This window comes from Capsicum annuum, chromosome 2 (genome assembly GCF_002878395.1).
Source record: "Capsicum annuum cultivar UCD-10X-F1 chromosome 2, UCD10Xv1.1, whole genome shotgun sequence".
In the NCBI taxonomy this organism is placed as follows: Eukaryota; Viridiplantae; Streptophyta; class Magnoliopsida; order Solanales; family Solanaceae; genus Capsicum; species Capsicum annuum.
In genome coordinates, this window is record NC_061112.1 from 153,156,614 (window position 1) to 153,177,262 (window position 20,649).

Genomic DNA, 20,649 nt, shown 5'->3' on the forward strand with positions numbered 1-20,649 from the left:
TCAGCGCCGGGGACCGAAGGTCGGAGCCGGCGGTCGGATCTGGTCGGCTCCGACGTTCAGCGACGGCGCCGGGGACCGGGGCCGGTGCGCTTGGGATGGAGAAGGGGTAGGGAGAGAGAGAGAGAGAGGGAGAGCCGGCGACCGGAGGTCGTCGCCGACGATCTGGTCAGCGCCGGCGACCGTAGGTCGAAGCCGGCGGCCGGATCGGGTCGGGGCCGAAGGTCAGCGACGGCGCCGGGGACCGGAGGCCGGTAAGCTGGGGGTGGAGAGAGGGTAGGGAGAGAGATAGAGGGGGAGAGAGCCGTTGGGAGAGAGAGAGGGGGTAGGGAGAAACCGACGGGAGAGCACAAACTGTAATTAAATTTCCAAAAATACTACCATTAAAAACAAAGGTCAGTTACCAACCAAACACTGTAGCTAGCAATTATCAAAATATCAGCTATATCAGGAGCAACATTAAAACCCTCGTGAATATCAATGCATTGCTCTGCAAATTTAAGTAAGAAATCTCTTGAATATTTCTTTGTAGTCGCACCTTCACCTTCTTCACCATCGACTTTCTTTCCATGTCCTGGAGCAGCTTCTAGTTCAGGAGTAGATGCATTCAGCATCCTCCCAATCATCTGGCTCTGCTTTAACCTCACTAACCTTCTTTAGTTGATATAAGATCTTCTTGAGGCACATCGGCAGATAGAGGCTTTGAGTTATCGCTTTCACTGGTTTCGATAGATTGTGTAAGTTCTTCCTTTTTCTCTGGACCTTTATACGCCATATAAAGATCAGAAGTCGCACCAGCAGCATCTGCCTTCTTATATAAGTCTTCTTCTTTTTCCCCCTAGCCACAGTAACCTTGGGCACATTGGACTCCGCCAAAGATTTTTCCTCGACAGAAGATGACGACTTAGAAACTAAACCGGTGTTATTAGTTTCAGTATTTTCATCTTCGCTCTTGGAAGTGGCCTCATCAGAATTCTTCACCAAATCAGAGGCAAATTCCTGACTTCCAACAATCGATTATGTAAGTGAAGGTTGGGTAACTAAAATTACCAAAATACCTTTGGTAGTCACCCCAACCTTTACTTATATATAGTAATAGTAATTTATGGTGCAATAAAATGGTTACATATGCATATTGCTTTTTACTTTATTTTACTACTATTTATAAGTGAAGGTTGGGGTTACATATGCATATTGCTTTTTACTTTATTTTACTACTATTTATAAGTGAAGGTTGGGGTGACTATCAAGGGTATTTAAAAGAAAAAACTAATTGATCTCAAGCATGACTGCTGCTTCAATGGCATGCAAAAGTACATGCATATTATACAATTGGCAGTACGGAATTGAGAATCTTACAGGAAGATCAAATGCCATTGCTTCAATAGTTACTCTCCCAAATGTTTCTCCAAGTCCCTGCAAAAAGTAAACCACCATTACTCAGGATAAACAGGTACTAACTACCAAATGAAACTAAGCAACTAAGTGTCAGAAGAAACTTACACGAGTGCTGGGTATAACTCATTTAAGTAACTAAGTTCAGATCTTCATAATGTATTTCCCTTCTCCTTTCCCATTCCACTTATGATATTAATTAGAATTTTTCTCAAAAATAAAAAAGAACATTACTCAAGAAAATGCCATTACTCACGAAAAGAACCATGGGGACCAATATCAGCCGAGTGAACAATTTTCCCCAGAAACTAACCATTATGTTTGAACGAGATGTAGTTTAGGCTCTTATTTCATTTATTATTAATCACTGTTGCACAGTATGGTCTCATTCAACAGCATAAAACTTTAGAATCCATATTTTTTTTTAGAAAGGTTAGAATCCTTATTTCTACCAGACTAATATATCCCCCGTGCTCCCTACATATGTAAGCTACTAATGAGATTAAGCATGAAGGAGAAGCTGAGGGACTGCTTTCCCTGACTTTTACCCAGCAGAACAATTCAATTGCAATGCCAATTCATAGACTACCGTAATCCACCCCCACCGATTTATTTTTTAAAAAAACACATACAAGATTGATCAGTTTTCTTTGAGAAAGGGATTGAGTCCTCACATCTCTTCTAGTATCCAGGTTACACCAAAAGACGAGCAGACCAACTTCCATGCTCAAGGTTAAACCTCTTCCTCGCACTTCGAATTGACGCTTATAAATTCTCTTAAAGTCATGATTTTAGCATGGTTCCTCATATAAAACCAAGTTGAATTAATTATTAGTTAATAAACAGATACAAGCAAGCCAGCTAACAAAGGCTCCCAATTTCATTGGGAGACCCATAATTTGTACTTGCTAGTTGCTAAAATGCGTCAACTTGGTACTTATTACTGAAACCAATTTCACATTGCTGAGTAGGATATTCATTCATTGAGAAATCTTCGCAAGAGGTAGCTCAACCTTACGATACTTTCATTTTTCAATCTGAAATATCACAAACCATGAAAATAATTTAGATCTGCACAGAGCATGACATCATAAGAAGCACCTACTCTCTCATATCTGTCTATTTTACTTTATCTACATTCTCACTTTTCCCCCTCTGATCTGACTTACTAAAACTTCCCCATCAGACTCTTATATAATAGTATTAATACTTCCCAGAAGCATTGACACTGTACATTTGCTGAACTCAGCAATAATTGAGTTAAATACAGTTGTAAAGGCTAACCTGAGAATTCATTACCTAAGCATCTGCAGCAGCATAAAGTGCAGCGACACAAGTGGTTGATGGAGTTCACAGTACCGTGTTTGACAAGTTAGAATGCTGATTTAGAAAGTTGAGAAGCGCTTTTAACATAAGGCACCTTATTGCTCTTGTATCCGACCCGATAAGCACTTTAAGCTTTTCTCCCTGCCTCCTTTCAGTTAGGGCGAAAAGCTTTCGAGTTCCTCTTTATCATTTCCAATTCCAGCTTTATAGTTAACCCCCTTATTGAAAAGCTGGGGTAGCTGCAACACTTGTGTTTGGGTTGTTTGACAAGGTGGATGATTCTTTTTTCCATTCACCAAATTGTTTCCAATTATGAAGCAATGCCCTTTTGTGACAATCTTGTCTTTTAACATCAGATCCATTTAGAGGAGGAGCTCCCTCAATCAGCAAACGTCTAGATTCAAGAAGCAGAAACTGACCCTTTCCAGGGTTTATGCTACTCAAGGACATAACAAGCACATCATTGTCTGTCAACCCCATTTCTTTCCTCACAAAATTTCTTAGCAGCTGCCTCTTTTCCAGCATCTTCTCAGGACTGAACAACGGTGAGCTCAGTGAGCACGGAATGCCTGCTACAAAAGCCAGTTCATCACTAAGGGAAAGTGGAACCAATGCAGGCTAAGGAGAGAAAAAAACAGAAGCAAATTCATAGAATTTATGAAGGCTAAAATCAGGGAAATGAAAAACTATAATGCTAGCATAGCCAAAAGAAAGATCTCCTCATGAAGCTAAAGAGCTGATTAATGTTACATCATCCTAGGGATATACAAATCTCACCCAAGTTTTGCAATAAAGGTCTACAGAAAAAGGTTGCACTGAGAACTGGCAAAAATAGGCTCCTTCATAAAAATAATGATTAATGAGTGTCCAATTTTTTAGATTACATCGAAGAGCATAGAACATGCGTACAATTGATAGTTAGTGAACCAAAAAGTACAAGGATCATCAAAAACAGTATTAGTGGGAGTAAGGTAAATTGAATTATAGGAGATCTATCAATTGAACATGATATGCTGCAGCCTGCAGCTGCCATCTGTGCTATCAGTTGAGAATGACGATCACATTACAAGCTCAACTTGCCACATTGAAACTGTACTGCAGATAGATGCAGAGATGATAGATAGCTTATGCAGAAGAACTCACCTATCCATGATGCACACACTACAGAACCTGCAATAATAAGATCTACAAGAAATATCTGGGAGTACAAAACACAAGCGTACAAAAGAATATCCACAACAAAACCAACAGATATAAAGCAGGAAGCCTTGAAAGTCTTTCAAAAACACATGGCCAAACACAACTCCAACTCCAACTTCAACTCTTAACTTCAAAATTTTTTAATTTTTATGGTCAAACGCCTACTAAAGATCAGGAAGCGTAGTGATTTTTTGCAAAGACAAGTATTTTAAATGTCTCAGATGTCCGATTTCATCCGAGATTTGTTCATGAAAACTGTTGATTCCAATGTCTCCAATGCTAGGGCAGGAGAGGTTCCAAATTTCTTTTGCTATTGAACCTCTAATTAAAAGCTTTTAAGGTCTAATATTGTCACCCATTGATGTGGCCTTTTACTGCACAATATGCCTATCCAATTGATATTTTTTACAAAATCAACCTTTCTCTTCTCTTAATAAGTTGCTCTTGAATTTCACCTCTAGATCTACGGCTTTGAAGATAACCTAAAAGTTTCTACTATGAACTCTTACAAAAAGTAAAAAATCTAGTTTTAGGAGAAGATAGACTTTGAACTGTTGTACGGACTTCCCTGCATATATACACACTACTTTAATTTAATGTAATTTTCCAAGCTAAGTAATATTGGTCTAATTCTTAAAAGTGTTCCTATGTTTCCTTTCTACTTCAACTGAATCCTTTTCTTCACTGTCCCTGTCACTTGAACAAAAAGTTCATAGTTCTATAATAAATCTCAGCAGTGATAGTGATAAAAGTTACTGAGGATATATATATATATATAAATCAATTTTTCTTATCAAAGTCTAAATAATACGAAGTGTGTCAAAAAAGTGAATAAGAGCTGAAATGCTATAAATGGAAAGATAATTTTACTTAGAATACAACAATATACCCAGTGTATTCCCATAATGTGGTTACGTCCGGAGGAGACGATCTGTAAACATGATCCTAACTTGTCGTGTTTCCTTTCTTAAACATCATATCTGAACTTTTCGCCTGTCATCTACATAATAACTTAACTATTCGTGTTTCTTTTCTTAAACATCATATCTGAACTTTTCGCTTGTCATTACATAACAACTTAACTATTTTTTCCTTTCAGGCAAGTGGAAGTTCCCAGGGTACATGCAATATTCCTTTTACAATACATAGATTGAAAACCACCAACAATTAGCATATTAAAAACAAAAATAAATGAGGGTAGATAGAGGAACAGTAAAACATTACATAATAAAATGTAAAACAACCGTCAAAACCTCACAAGCTTTCCCTCGCCGATTATACTTAGTGAAGGGGTTTAATGATAGAAATAAAATCTGCTCCCAAAATAAAACATCAAAACTAACATTTATGGCATAGGTTTAACAACATTACATACCTCCGGAGAACCAGGGACAATACCGATCAAACCCAAGGGCAATACCGATCAAACCCAACCATTTCCCTGAAGGATCACACCGATAATTGGTTATTTGATTATTGGCTAGATTGGTTGTTCTATCAAACATCTTTATAGGCTCAGTATCGCCTGAATAAAGACAATAAATTCATCTTAAGGACAGACAACCAACCATCACTTAAAAAAGGAATGGCCAGAAAAAGGAATACACCAAAAAGGACCTTTATACACTCAAACGGGAGAAAGAAAAGTTGGTAAACATTATCACAGAAAAAGGGAAAATGTCTTACCATCAATTGGCCAATGATACACTGAGGTTTGCGTGACAATACCTAAAATCTGAGGGGTTATCCACTTGCAGAATACAACCTAAATATAGCATACACTGACAGTTAAATCAACACTATCAAAGGCCCTAAAGAATGCAATAAACTAATATAAAAGAAAGAACTCATAGGGCTATTTATACCTGCTACAGCATCTGATGTGTCTTCATATGGCCACCTGACTTGCAACATTTTTACAAGCAAGCTACAGACATCAGACATGCCAACAACACTCTGAGCCAACACCGAACAAATAATCAGGGCATTCAATCTTAGGCTAGCCACGCATACTACAGGTAACAATGAAAATAAAACAAAGAACGCGAAAACACAATAACCTCACAAGACCTACAAGCAAGATCGTATCAGAACCCTTTCTCTTTCCCACTCAGAATTACCACTCCACAAGTCCAGATCAACAACAACAACAACAAACCCAGTGGGGTCTACACTGTCCATACCACTACCTCCGGAGAGGTAGCAAGACTGTTTTCGATAGACCCCCGGCTCAGGACAAAGAATAATAAGCAAATTCATAATAAAGCATGAAACAAGATGACACAATAGAAATGAGACACCCACACAGTATTACCCTATACTAACAAACCAAAGGCACCCCCACCTACTTCCCCCCAACCCGAAGCTCTCCCAGCTACATAAAAGCCAGATCGACTTTTGATATTTGATCCCTCTATCCGCCGCTTGTTTAGCGGGTGTTGTAAGCTCTGCAACATGGACACTTCTGGGCCACAAAGTGAAATTGCACTTCTGAGGTAATTCCACAATCATTAGAAAGGATCCAAAAACCTGCAATTATCACAAATTTCAGTTACTTTTTAACGCTCATACGGCACATTGACGCAGCACTAAGAGCATTCCAAATTTCTCCCACACCTTTGACATATCACATACTGACTTAGAGCAGAGAGGACGAGCGTATATGTTGCAAATATAAAGTTCGGTTCAGTCGTATGGGCAACCCTCACATATGGAAAATAAAGAACAATTAAAAATAGCACTAACTTACTGGTAGTGTTCCTGCATCTCCTTGAAGAAGTTCTTATGAATAGTGTGTCCACAGGGCATGACTGTTATATCATTTACCGACTCAAAGAGATACTGCATATAACCATTCCCAATTCATTCGGTTGGAACAAAATGCTGATCACAGAAAAGGTTTAAATGAGGGTAAAATAAACTGAAGACAAGTTTTATTGCGCAATCCATACCTCAAAACAAACAGGACAGTCATGATTGCATTGCCCCCTCAACACAAGGGTGACCATTCTTCAAGAGAACTGAATAACAATATCCTGTACCACACAACCATCAGTCAGCGAGAGAAAAGAAATTTCAGAACCGAATGGAGTGGAGTGCATGCATAGGATGGGAGTATATGATAAACAAAGGGACAACTGAGACTTACTGCATTTGGAACAGTGGAAGAAGTTCTCCGTTCCACCAATCCTAGAAATAAGAAAAGAATCAAAATAAAACACCAACATCAAAATTGATGCAGAGCTTAGACATCAAAACGTACAGGGCAAGAATGAATGCTCAGATGAATTGGAACTGAATTGCTTATTGCAAGTGCATGCTGTTAGCAAAGGTGTTAAGGTGTCATTCCTTTTTTTAAGTTGCTTTTATCTATCTACCAGAGCCTCAACAGAAATGACAGACGACGAAAAAGACGAAGGAAGACAAAAGGATAAGCAGAATGGGGAAGGCAGTGGAATTTCAGCAAATCAACAATACCTGCAATCGAACCTATGAGCAGCATGTATGAGGACATAGTCGCTAGTGCAGAGAGAAAAAGGGTTGCAATGATAATTCTCCCATTCCATAAGCACCCAAGACTTGATGGACATTTGGAAACAACACGAACTGATCTTAGGCGTGTGAACAGGAGAGTTGTTCACCATGCTCCATGTTCAGTTGGCATATTAGTAGACCGGGGTCTCGGTGGAGCTTCTCATGTATCCTCAAGTAATGTTGACTTTTCGGTAACTGCCTTGTTCTTTGCGGGCCATGATGATCGCGAAGCACTTGCTTATGGTGTGCGCATCGCTGAGCACCCTGGCATTAGTTTGGTGGTGGTCCAGTTCATAGTGGATCCTGAGGTTAACGGGACAAGTGTCAAGGTGTAAATGAATGACAGCTCTATCCCCGAGGCTCAATGTGATGATGAAGAATTCCTAGCCGATGTGAAGAAAAATCATCTATAGATGGATATATCAAATATGAGGAGAGGATCGTGAAAGATGCTCGAGGGACAATAGAAGCAATTCGCAAGTACAATCTCTGCAATCTGTTTCTGGTTGGCAGAATGCCCGAGGGACAAGTAGTTGTAGGATAGGATTAAAAAAGTGACTGCCCTGAATTAGGATCCTTGGGGAACTTATTGACATCGCCAGAATTTTCAACTACAGCATTGGCGTTGGTGGTGCAGCATTATCACAGGCAGTTACCTCAAGAGTCTCTCAGTTCTTTGAAAGAAGGAGAGTCATCAGATGCCGATTGTGATTCAGAATGAATCGATTTGCTAGCAATTCCTCAAGCTTTTTTAAGTATTCAATGTAAAGCAAAGAAGCTCAGCCATTTTCTTACAGATTTTTGGGTTCTGTTAAGTATTTCATGCCCATATAGGACAGGACACTATGTTTTCCCCCGCAGCTAGTCTTATTATCTTTCTACAGACAGGCTGGCTCAAATCTTCTGGAAAAGGATATCATGAGTGCAAAGTGGGGGAGAGGGCATAGTGGAGCCCTAAAAACCTTATTTATTCACTTCTGTACTAAAGCCAAAAGCTAATTACCAGTCTTTCTCCCTTTCCTTGAACAATAGAAATTTGAAAGTGTAACTTTGTAAATTTGTGTCAAATTCTGAATGAAGCCATTAGTGAACAATGCCTTTGGCTGAACACTGTGAAGAAAGGTAAGCCGAAAAGAATCTCAGCTATTTGGGTAGCTTAACTGAGGATAAAAAGCTAAGAGCTAAATGCAGAGTTATCATAATGTAACCTGCAGTATCTAGTAGGCTTGCACAGTGGTATTTCTGAAGACCATTCTTTCCTTACTAAAGTAAACGATGTGCTTGCCAAGACACGAACATCATGAATTTGACTACTTTGAAAGTCCCCTCTTGTATTTTTGTTCAATTTTTCATTTTTAGAGTGATTCATTGTCATGTGTGAACCATTATAAGTACATCATAGATAAATCATTTCATTGCACTTGCATTAAATACAGTAGTAAACTGGAGGAAGTGATCAAATCTTAAACAAAAATAAAAAGAGAAAGAAACAGCAGAAATACCTCGGCAACAAGAGCTGACGTCTGACTTTTGAAAGCCTATTCTTCACTGGAATTTGTAATTTCAGACATCAAATCAACAGCTACACTTGCAAAGTTTCTTCGCTCATCGGGGTTCAATTCATCCCATCGCAACCGCACCAAATGCTGTCAAATTAATAAAATTTGAGAAATGAGTAGGAGCTCGATGTTTAAGCCATTCAGGCAACACTGGGAACATTTTCATCACAGAGTGGACTTGTATGGAATTCAAAAAGAAGAGCGTAAAGGAAACTTGACTTGAACTTTCAAATCCCATCATGCCTTCGGTGCAGAAGTCAACCAAAAAAAATATTGAAGCAAAGAAGCTCAGCCATTTTCTTACAGATTTTGGAGTTCTGTTAAGTATTTCATGCCCATTTAGGACAGGACACTATGTTTTCCCCAGCAGACAAACTTATTATCTTTCTACAAACAGGCTAATACCAGTCCAATCAGCGTGCTGAACCTACATTTGAAAGGAAGGGAGGGAAAAATCATCTTTCCTTCGAATAGATAGAAAACCTCTAAATCAGTAGGTATTAATCCAAGCTAATAATTACATAGATGACTATATCAATAATATGAAGCCAATGTCGCAGAATATATATTAAGCGTCTACAAATTTGACTGCGTTTTATCAAAAACTCTCATAGGCATATAGGCAAGTCTAGAGTACTTTTAGTAAGTTTTCATTTTTGGCTTTTAAACTACAGGTTGAGTCAAATAACGTCACGTCAATTGAATGGAACAGGAGTAGTCTTTTGCGACAGTGTTTTGCTATTACAAGATAAATATACATTTCGAAATCCAACTTAAATGGTCCAGCCACAAATGCTACTCAAATATACAACTTACGAAGCAGAAAAAAGAAGAGAGAAGTATACCCAATTTTCCGAACAGTAAAAACAGAGTTATACCCATTTCAAGATCTTAAATCAGTAGCAGTGCCAGTTATTGTATCCTCTTTTCCATTACTATCCCCTTTTAAGTTTGATCCTAAAATAATGTTAGTTTGAACTTCTTATTTTCCGCTTAATGCCGTGTTCTTATAGGCATATAAATATCATATTTAAGACGACATGTCTAATGTACTTCCAATATGCACTTAAATTTTTCCTTTTTTTCTTTAAATTATGTATCAAGTCATATAATGTCATATAAAATGAAATGGAACAAGAGTAGAACTATGCGACAGGGAACACAATAACAATATAAACATACTTTTCTAAAAGAAAAATGATTCACAGATAAATGCTACTCAAATACTACATCCACCCTTATCTTCAATGAAGAGTTACAATCAATACACAGTAAAACCAGTTTTTGAAAAGAAAAAATGAACTAATTGTAAGCTTCAACAACATACCAGGTATACTCCCACAAGTTGGGTCTGAGAAAGTCGGGTGTATACTGACCTTATACCTACCTTTCTGGGATCTAATTGTAATTTAGACGGCTGAAAATGGCAATTAGAAAGAAATATGCGCTCAAATTTCCAGACAGTTAAAAAAGCACAGAGAAGAAGCCAAAATGAACTAATTAAAACACAAATGCTACTCAAATAGTACATACACTCTTATCTTCATGGAAGAAATACAATCAATGCACAAAAAAACAGATTTTGGAAAGCAAAAGAAAGTGAACAGACTAAAACACTTGGACTAAACTAACAACATAACCAAACGCAGTCTTTACCCCTACCCTGTGAAGGAGGTGGAGAGGCTATTTCTAATAACGCCACAACCAATGTAATCCCACAAATGGTTAGACGGGGGTGGTGTGTATGCAGCCTTACACCCCTACCTATGAAGATAGAGAGGTTGTTTCCAATCACACTTGGAGTAAACAACCATCACACCAAATTCGACCCATCAAGAGAACTATAACAAAACAGAAAGGAGAAGAAAACATTAGCAATATTTTGAAGAGCTGGAGGAAGGAGGATGTCGGTCGTCATCTAGAATCGGAATCACAGTGAAATTGAACACTCCCATTTTGGTAAATCAACTAATTAAACTTAACAGAAATTTCCAACGCTTGGAAAATTATTGAAATCGAAAAGAAACCCAAATCAGCAGCTTCGTCTCAGAGATTCTAGATACAGATATATACAAATTAAGAAAACAGATTATGGAAAGCAAAACAGAAAAAGGACTAATCATAATTGGCACACAAAATGGTATTAACAACTTAAGTAAAAACAAAGATATACATTCAGTTTTCCTAACAGTTACTAAATGGAGCAAAAAAGAGGCAAACACGAACCGACTTAAAAAAACACAAAATTCTTGAACAGTTACTGATCAATTTGAAGATAACATGCAATCGCAAGGAAATTTTGAAGAGAGAATTGCAAAAACTTTGAATCGAGAAGTGGAATCAACAGTGTAATCAAACACTCCCATTTTGCAAAATCAACTAATTAAACTTCCATCACTTGAAATTTTTTTGAAACCCCCCCACCCCCCCACCCCACCCCACACACGAGAGGAGATACGTAAATAAAGGAAACAGATTTGGAAAGCAGAATAAAGAAGGACTACCCATAATAAAGCCCAAAAAATGGAAACTCATGCAGATATATGTATATGCACACATATATTCAATTTAAGAAAAAAAATCATAGATATACACCCAATTTTCATACAACAAGCAAAAATGAACAGGCTTAAAAGAACACACAATTTAAGCAAAAATGAACAGACTTAAAAACAGAGAAACTGAACCGTTACCTAACAATTTTTGAAGACGATGAAGGAGAATTGGAATGGACTAATTTTTGAAGACAATTTTTGAAGACGGTGAAGGAGAATTGAAGACGATGAGGGATTTTTTATTACTGTGAAGTTACTGTTTTGCCCTTGATTGTCCGTATAGTCGAAAAATAAATAAAAAATATGTTAAATAAATAAATTACAAAGTAAAAATATCTAACAAATTGAATCAAATTGTGCAAACAACTTTTTCATTACAGAAAATCGAGATTTTTGTACAAAAGGCTTCCCTCGTAAGGGGAAGATAGTAAGGGGAAGCTAGAGCAACATATTGACAACTATAATCAGCAATATTGCCACCCGTATATTGACACGACACCTGAAAGAAGGGAAGATAGTAAGGGGAAGCTAGAGCAACATATTGACAACTATAATCAGCAATATTGCCACCCGTATATTGACACGACACCTGAAAGAATTAGAAACCCCAAATCTTCTAAACCCCGTTCTAGCCATTGTTAAATCTTGATCTTGAAAGAATATAAACCCCAATCTTGCCATTGAATCTTGAAATAATCCCCAATGTAGAATGTTTGAAAGAAAAATCCTTATAGCTGCTGATTAGGATTAGTTAGGATCTGCCGCCGGGAAGACCTTACCTATGAGACCGTTGTATAAAGCACAGAGACAAGCACCCATGACATTCAGTACTGCTGCTGTTACCTTTTGAACAGCGTGCTTACGGGCATCTTCGAAATTCTTTTTCTGAAAATCATCTTTCTTGATCTGCTTTTTTAATTTCTCGATAAGCGGTGTAAAATCATCGCTGTCTCCAGCGGCAGCATTGTTTCCGTCTCCAATTGCTGGTGCACGCCCTGTGATCTGTGCCTGTGATTTTATAGCCGTAGACATTTGAAACAGTCCGATTCCTAAGGCAATAGGCAGGCCAATTTTAAAGATAATATCTTGTGATTTACTCCATAGTGTTGCCCCCCTAATTTCTTCATTGCCTTGTCGAACAAAAAGATGAATAGTTTTCGCGGCTCCATCAAGACCCCTCAATTGGTTGTAAACAATTTGATTCTCCGCAAGCAGATACAGGAAGTTGTTCTCTGGTGGCTGAAGAGGCTGAAGAGGCTGAAGATATTCTGAGACGGATTCAATGTCAAGAAGTAAAACTCTATTGTCTCCACCTTGTTGTGCATTTCCATCCCCTCCACCGGCATCTCCATCCGCTTGGGGTGCTCCTCCACCATTAATGATCCTCAACGTTCTTACGTGACGAACTAAATGCAACAACTTTTCTCGGTGCACACCATTGATTCGGAAAAGAATTCTTGGCGCTATATCTGCTGCAACTTGCGGTACTTGCTGTACTTCTGCTGCAACTTGCGGTACTTGCTGTACTATGGAAACAGAGACTACTTGTAGAAGAAGTATTGGAACAGCCATGGTAAGTGATTGTGCAAATGGTGGTAAGTGATTGTTCAAATGGTTGAAAAAGAAGTAAAAAAAGATTCCCTATCCTATATATATAATAGGGAGGGAGGCAAGACTCAGTTCTTTTTCTCTACAAATTATTTTCTTTTGATAATGCAAATGGTGGTAAATGTGCAAATGTTAAAGAAGAAGTAAAAACAGATTGTCTCCTATATATATAATAGGGAAGAGGCAAGAGTCAGTTCTTTTTTTCTACAAATTATTTTCTTTTGGTAATATTTATAGATGAATGATTCTCCATTTGCATATTTGTCAACCACTTAGTTGTTCATGGAGAAGGAACTGTTAGTGGGAATTGAAGGTGTAAATATGGAGGAGGTGAATTCGTGAAGTTGTTGTTGTGTAGTAGTATTTGTTAATTTTGTTAGTGTGTTAGTGTGTTTCGTTGATTGTTGAAACATTCAATCTCCATTAATGGAAGTTAAGCTAAAGAAAGGTTGTGTGGAGAAGACAATGTGAGGGTTTTTTTTGTAATTATTAGGTCAATAAAACACGTGTCATTAGTTCATTGGACCAATTATTGCTGATTTGACAATAGACAACACCAACAACAACAAACCCAGTGTTCTCCCACAAAGTGAGGTTTGGCGAAGGTAAAATGTACGCAGTCCATACCGCAATAGAGATTTTCAATAATTCTAAAAAAATTTAAAGATGAAAAATTATGAAAATACTCCACAAAAAACCCCTCAAACGCGTTTTCAATGCGTGTAGCACACGATTTTTGCTGATTCAGCAAAAGGTGCCAAAATGACACTCTTTATGGCTACTTGAGGTGTTAAAAGTGAACATCGTCCACTTGAGGTGTCAAAGTGAAAGATGGTGCCAAGCTTAGAGAGCTGTCGATGGGTTTGGCCTCTAATTACTGTGCTGGTCTATTTGTTTTTATCTTCTCTGCTATTGTATCTTGTGAATCTTTTAATTTTTCAAATCACAACATTGGATAAGTTGCTATTCATTTACTTGAAATATGATCATCGCAAAACTATGACTCATAAGTTTTTGACTCTAAGAGGTAATTCAAGCACTTTTTCCTTCTAATATCATATGCTTAGTTATATTGCTAAGTGATTGTGAAAGCTATAACAGGTACAACAAAATAATAGGATGTGACGAAAATTGAAAATAACCCATTATCTGAAAAAATAATAGAATGTGACGAAAATTGAAAATAACCCATAATCTGAAAGACTGGCCAGTAACATTTCAATATTTTGCTTAGATTGAGAGAGGCTAAAAAAAATTAAACAGGAAGTTTTATTTAATTAGATTATCCCATCCCCCTCAATCAAATTATACTCCACATGAACATTCATTGGACAATCTAAATGAAAGATTAAAACTTCTCTTTATCCATGATAAAAAGGGGCAGTTGAGTCAGTTACTATTCTCTTGTGCTAAAATCTCTCTACTTTAGCTCACCATTCTATCATTTTTTCAAAACTCAAGAAAGATGCCAAGAACTAAGGATGGATTGTGAATATGGACAATCTTGTTAGTTTGTGAAGAGCAGAAAAACAATGAAATGGTCCGAACAGTGACAACCTTGACACCTTCTCTAAATGTATCCTCAAAATCAACATCCTCAATTTGATTATATCATTTAGCAACCAAGCAAGCTTTAAATCGTTCCAAAAATTCATCGATATGAAATTTTGTTTTAAATAGCCAACGAAAACAACATTCTTGATAAGCTACCGAGGAATCAATGTCTAGGTATCGTGAGATCTCAAAGCTTGTAGGCTTAGACAAGTCGACTTTAATGATTTTTGGTTTAACTATGTCAGGTTGAATACAAGTGACAGGGGACAGATTGAAAGGTTACGTTTAGCATGGCATAAGTCTTGGCCAATGTGAACAACTTTGAACGATCTTTACCACACTTGGCGCACGGGGGACGATTAGGCTTTCCACTCACTGCCCTGAGATCTGGACATAGAAGGCTTAGCATTAGCTGACAAAGGCGCTGGCATAGACGAACGACTCCGAAACTGAGGGCGGTTCCCTCCATGGGATCTAGTCTAACCATACTCATTGTAACACCCCGTACTTAATTACGTGCATTAGCCATGGTTATATGTGTTGGAGTATATGTATTGATCATAAGTTAGGTATATATGAGTTTAAGTATGAGTATTGATTATTTTGAGATGGTTTCAAGTGTATAGTTTGATTATATGTGTATAGGAATTGACTTTATTTATACCGGAATTTGCTCGTCGAAGTTTCTATGCGAAGTTTATTGAGTTAGCTTTCCAACGATATAAAGATTTTTGAAAACAGATGAGTATCGGATATAAAAGAGCATGTTCGAAACTTGAAAACGGTGGATGCAATGAACAGTAAATGTGCAGAAATTTTCCGCACACAAAAGTACTGCAGCCAAACAGATTTTTGGGCCGACTTTAAACGATCATAACTCCTTGTAAAAAATGAACTGTGTGAGCTGCTATATATCGATGAGAAGCCCCGAGAGTCTTCTTTCTAATGCAATTGGTTTCACCCAAATCCATTATCGGAGCAAAGAGTTATGGTCGATTTACTTTAGCCTATCAAAACAGTCCACCATGGACAGATTCGGATTTACTTAAATTTTAAGGGCAATATGGTCATTTTCCATCACCTCATGGACGAAAATTGGTCATTATATACATATACTTAGCCTCATATCCATCATTTATCATCCAAATTATTGAAGAATAAGAAACCCTAGCCTAAGTTCAACTCCAATTATCTTGTGATTCAACCGTAGAAAATCTAAATTGATTCCGTAGTTTTGTTCACCGTCTCGAGGGCTTCGAGAAGCACCCCTTATTTGTGCCAACAGGACTTCGAAATCAAAAGGGCCATTTTATGGTAAGGATGTAAATTATATTGGTGTTATTTATATGGATATGTATATATATATGCATGTGAGCATAAGAAGTATGTTATTTGATTGTTGTTGAAAGATGATTGAAAATGATGTTGGATTATTCTTGTGCATGGTTGGATTATGTTGAATTGTGAAGGGATTTGGTGTGATGATGTGGTATTAAAATGATGATTATATATATATACACATAAACCTATTGTTCAAGTTGGTTTTTGGAATACTTTGCAAATATTGGTTTGTATGGAATTATGGAAGAGAATTGTGGTGTTGGTTGCTAATACTAGATGCCAAACATTTCATTGTAGATAAGTGATTTGTAAAGGCGGGAAGTTGTGTTGAATTGGTATCCGAATCTACAACGAGGTATGTAAAGCGTACTCTAATGATGTTCTTTGGCATGAAAACACCAATGTTCCATCAAGTAAGATTCCGAGGTTGTCCAAAAACATGTATTGTTCTACATGACTAACGAAGTTGTTTCCATTTTATAAAGTGTCAAAATGTTTCATTGATATACCAAAAGGCTCCTACTTCATTGTTGTGATATTGATGATTCCGAAATACATTGTTGATGTACCAATGAGTCTTTATTACATCGTTATTGTATAGAAAGTCTATTACTTGGTTCCTATTGATGTATCATTATTCCAAAGGTACTATATTGGCATGAACACTAATGTAATAATCTCAAAAGCTTTTGAACTAAGTTATTGGAAAGATCTTTTATGTGTGTTACTTGATATACGTGTGGGTGGTAGCTCAGGGGCTTAAGCCTAGCATGGGCCGATCCCGATATTTGATATGATTACAGTTGATATGTACTGGGGGTAGCCTAATGGTCCCAGTACGGTACCGTATTGATTATTGTTAGGTGGTTGGAGGTTCGGGAGGAGGAGGTAATGGCGAATGATAATTGTAAAGAATGAAATGAACGAATGTATACCGTTCCACAAATGTGTTTGAATTCAAGAACCCAATTCAGATTAATGATAATGTACATGATCCTAAAAGTGTTTATGAAGTGTGGTTCACTTCTATTATGATTTATTCACTTGCGTCTGATTTTCTTGATCCCCCATATCACATATGATTATTTACAGCTTTACATACTCAGTACATATTTCGTACTGACGTCCCTCACGGGGACCTGCATTTCATGCTGCAGGCACAGGTGCTTCAGCTCATTCACAACATAGATACGAGCCAGGTCATACAGCTATTGTTGGTGAGCTCCAGTTTGCTTCGGATCTTTCCGAGTCGGTCCCTTATGTTTTGTTATTGTACAGGAGTCATGTGTGGACGGAGGTTTGTCCCGACCCTAGTTATGTCATGTATATCCTAGAGGCTTTGTGGACATAAGAAAGGGTAAAGTCATGGAAGTTTTTATAGTGATGTTATATTTGTATATGTGGTGGCCCCGACGGCCAAGTATTATATTTATATATATATATATATATATTTGTGCGTGTTGTGCTGATACAGGTAATTAGACCCTTCTATATACAACGAAGTGCTGTCCAAATTTTTGGTGACATGTAAGTGAAAGTACAGGTATCTGAACGGGTTCTCCCGGGCCTTCTCGGCTTCGAGTGCTAGTTCTGCCCGATGGGATTTTGGGGTGTGACACTCATGTTGCTCTGATCTAGACCTCTTATTTTCCCTCACTCTATCTCTCTCCCTTATCTTATCTGCCTTAATCTACTGAGCATGCGTCATCAATTTGGAAAGATCCATATCCCTATTTATCATAGTCGTTCTACACTCTTTCAGCACCAATCCAGACACATCAGTCACGAACTTGCTCATACTAGACTTGGTGTCAGCTATCAAGTCAGGAACATACTTAGCTAACTGATTAAACTTAAGGCAATACTTCTTTACAATCATGGAGCCTTGACTTAGGTTCATAAATTCCTCCACCTTCGCTTCCCTTATCTCTAACGGAAAGAACTTATCCAAGAATGCATCTTGGAACACCTTCCAAGTCATAGGAGCAACATCCTCCCCTCTATTCTTTCTCCACGCAACAACCCAGTTATAAGCAATATCTTTCAGCCTGCAAGAGGCTAGTTCTATACTTTTATCTTTAGTAACATGCATCAATTGGGCGATTTTCCTCACCTCCTCAAGAGACAACTATGGGTCCTCACCTGCCTTAGACGCATAGAACTCCGATGGATTCATCCTAATGAAATCATGAATCCTGGCTGCAGCTAAATTACTTCCCTGCTGATATGGAACTGCAGCCTGATTATTAGCCTGAACATTTGCAGTGACTGCTTGGGCTAACGCCTGAAAAACTACTCGAAACTCAGTATGAGACACATTCTCATTCAGGGGATCAATAGGTTGAGGTGTCTTGTTATTGTTTCTGCGGGTAAAGTTGCTTCCTTGTGACCAAAAGGTCACGGGTTCAAGCCTTGGAAATAGCCTCTTGCAGAAATGCAAGGTAAGGCTGCGTACGATACACCCTTGTGGTGGGGCCCTTCTCCGGACATCGCGTATAGCGGTAGCTTTAGTGCACCGGGTTGCCCTTTATAAAAGAGCACGAATTAATAGCAGATAGATACAATTGTAGGTACGATTGACTCTGAAACAAAGATATGACTTTTCCTAAAACATCCCGTAGCCTCTTGCTCATAGATGTGGCGCGCTACTCACTGATGATCAAGGCTCTACGTAACGCAGCTTGTCAGACTCCTAGGACTCTCTAAACCTAAGTCTTTGATACCAAGTTTGCAACGCCCCAGAATCTCATCCCGGAGCGTCACATGGTGCTTAAGGCTACAAGTAGCCCCAAGCTAATCCCTTTGAGCCTGCTACTACATATAAAGCTTACTTAGAGACGAATAAAGCAATATAATAGTACTGTCATATCATGATCATAATGAAATACGAAGAAATACGAAACACAGATGTACATGTGGATTAGTACTTTGAGGATGTACTAAGTATATGGGGGTGCATGCAATATGTAAAACAATATCATCATATGTTATAAAATCATGCAATGCTAAATGTAAATGGCTCACATAGCTTGAATCCTCTGAAATCTGAAAATACAAAGTATTGAATAGTAAAACATATAATTTGAATTCCATAAGCCATTACACTTAGTTCTAAAGTCTGTATTCAGTCTTTGTTCTCAAATCATGTAATCTTGAAGAAGTTTGGAACTTTAATTTTCTTAGTAAATATTTTATCTCGAAAAAATATTTTAAGATTAGGGAACTTCTACTTGGAAGGTTCTTCTAACTGACATGTACATCATGTGAGCATCCATGATGTCCCACAACTATTCCCGTAAGGTTAGGGTTGTTCTACCCTTGCAATCGGAATAGAACAATCTATCTCCGTGATCACTATCTCAGTTATCCACGTATAGTGGAGGTAAATATCTCAACCTACAGTGGCACGTAGTTCTAGGGTATGAAATCGTAGTAACATGCCCATCTCGGTGCTAAATACTACTCACAATCTTATGCTCAAAGTCTCAAGAAAATCCCCTTTATAGTGGATTTCAACTCTATTGTGACCAAAAGGTCAAATCCTTCTAAATTACTTCAAAAACATCTAATCATAAGGTGCACGTAGCACAACAATTCTCAAAATCACATTCTAAGATGGGGCTTAGTGACCCGTATGTCATAATCATGATCAAGCATCAAAAAAATTTATACTTTATGTCATAAACATGCATAATTCATTTGGAAGTCTGAAAATTTCAGTTTATAGCACAATAATATCAATATTATCATTTATTTCAACTTCTAAAGCATTGAAAATATTAGAATATCATGAACAAAAACATAAGGTATAAATTCAACCTCAATTTCATAAGAAGACTTAAAATCTCGTAGTTTTTGAAACAAAAATCTAATTTTGGGCACAATAACGAAAGGGTTGTTCTTGTTCAAACCCCACATACCTAAATTAAGGACGCTTGCTTTTCGGGATGCTATTAGTAAAATTAGTGGGTGCTTTTTGTAGCCCTCGCAATGGGGATTCTAAATGTCGAAGAATTATTGAAAACCCACGGTTGAATTTAGAGTTCTCTTGGGTTTTAGGTTGAAACCCTAGGATGAGTTCTTGGTGAATTTGGATGAAATAACTTGTATTTTGGTGTTTTAGGGATTAAATCCTGTGTTAGAGATGAAAAAGGATTGGAAAATACCAAATTTACCTTTAATGAGTCAGAGAAAAGGCTGAGATTTTTTCCTAGAGGGGATACCCAAGGCGGCACTGTAGCACCTCAAAACGGGTCCAGAGACGTCACACAGTGCTTAGGATCACAAGTGACCCCAAGCTAACCTTTCTACTGGCATAACTCATAAGCAACTGAATAAAATTCATAAATCTAAAAGAATAATGCGGAAGATAACTCTTTTATGAATCTACTCAATAAAAAACTGAATTTACAAGATTACAACTCTGCATTTTCAACAAAACCGAAACTAAATACATCAACTTCTACTGACTGTCTATGAATCCTCTACTAGTATTGACTATAGGTAGCCGGATCATGACTCCCAATTACCCCAAATCAACACGATTGAAATAAGAAAATAAAGAATTGCTCAAACTGGGT

The 20,649-nt window shown here is 37.7% G+C and overlaps 1 protein-coding gene across 20 annotated transcripts in view; it reads right to left on the reverse strand.

Annotated features, from left to right (window-relative positions):
• LOC107860730 overlaps positions 1-13,964 on the reverse strand; it is a 21,686-nt gene extending 7,722 nt beyond the window's left edge. The window contains exons 1-14 of one of the 20 annotated variants that reach the window (XR_007052628.1): positions 12,156-13,940; positions 11,705-12,065; positions 10,339-10,428; positions 9,316-9,438; positions 8,955-9,098; positions 7,067-7,107; positions 6,870-6,953; positions 6,668-6,759; positions 5,784-6,447; positions 5,605-5,683; positions 5,294-5,443; positions 2,692-3,287; positions 1,357-1,413; positions 343-996 (exon numbers count right to left, since the gene is read on the reverse strand). Coding sequence is in view for 1 of the 20 variants with exons in the window: in XM_047407633.1 (XP_047263589.1) it covers positions 12,314-13,138 (825 nt within the window). In the remaining 19 variants the exon portion in view is untranslated. Of the gene's footprint in view, positions 1-342; positions 1,001-1,356; positions 1,414-2,676; positions 3,291-5,293; positions 5,444-5,604; positions 5,684-5,783; positions 6,448-6,667; positions 6,760-6,869; positions 6,954-7,066; positions 7,108-8,954; positions 9,099-9,230; positions 11,067-11,704; positions 12,066-12,155 lie in introns of those variants that run through there. The other 19 variants (XR_007052613.1, XR_007052621.1, XR_007052612.1 and 16 more) reach the window with 19 other exon arrangements.
• Between the last annotated feature and the right edge of the window lie 6,685 nt (positions 13,965-20,649).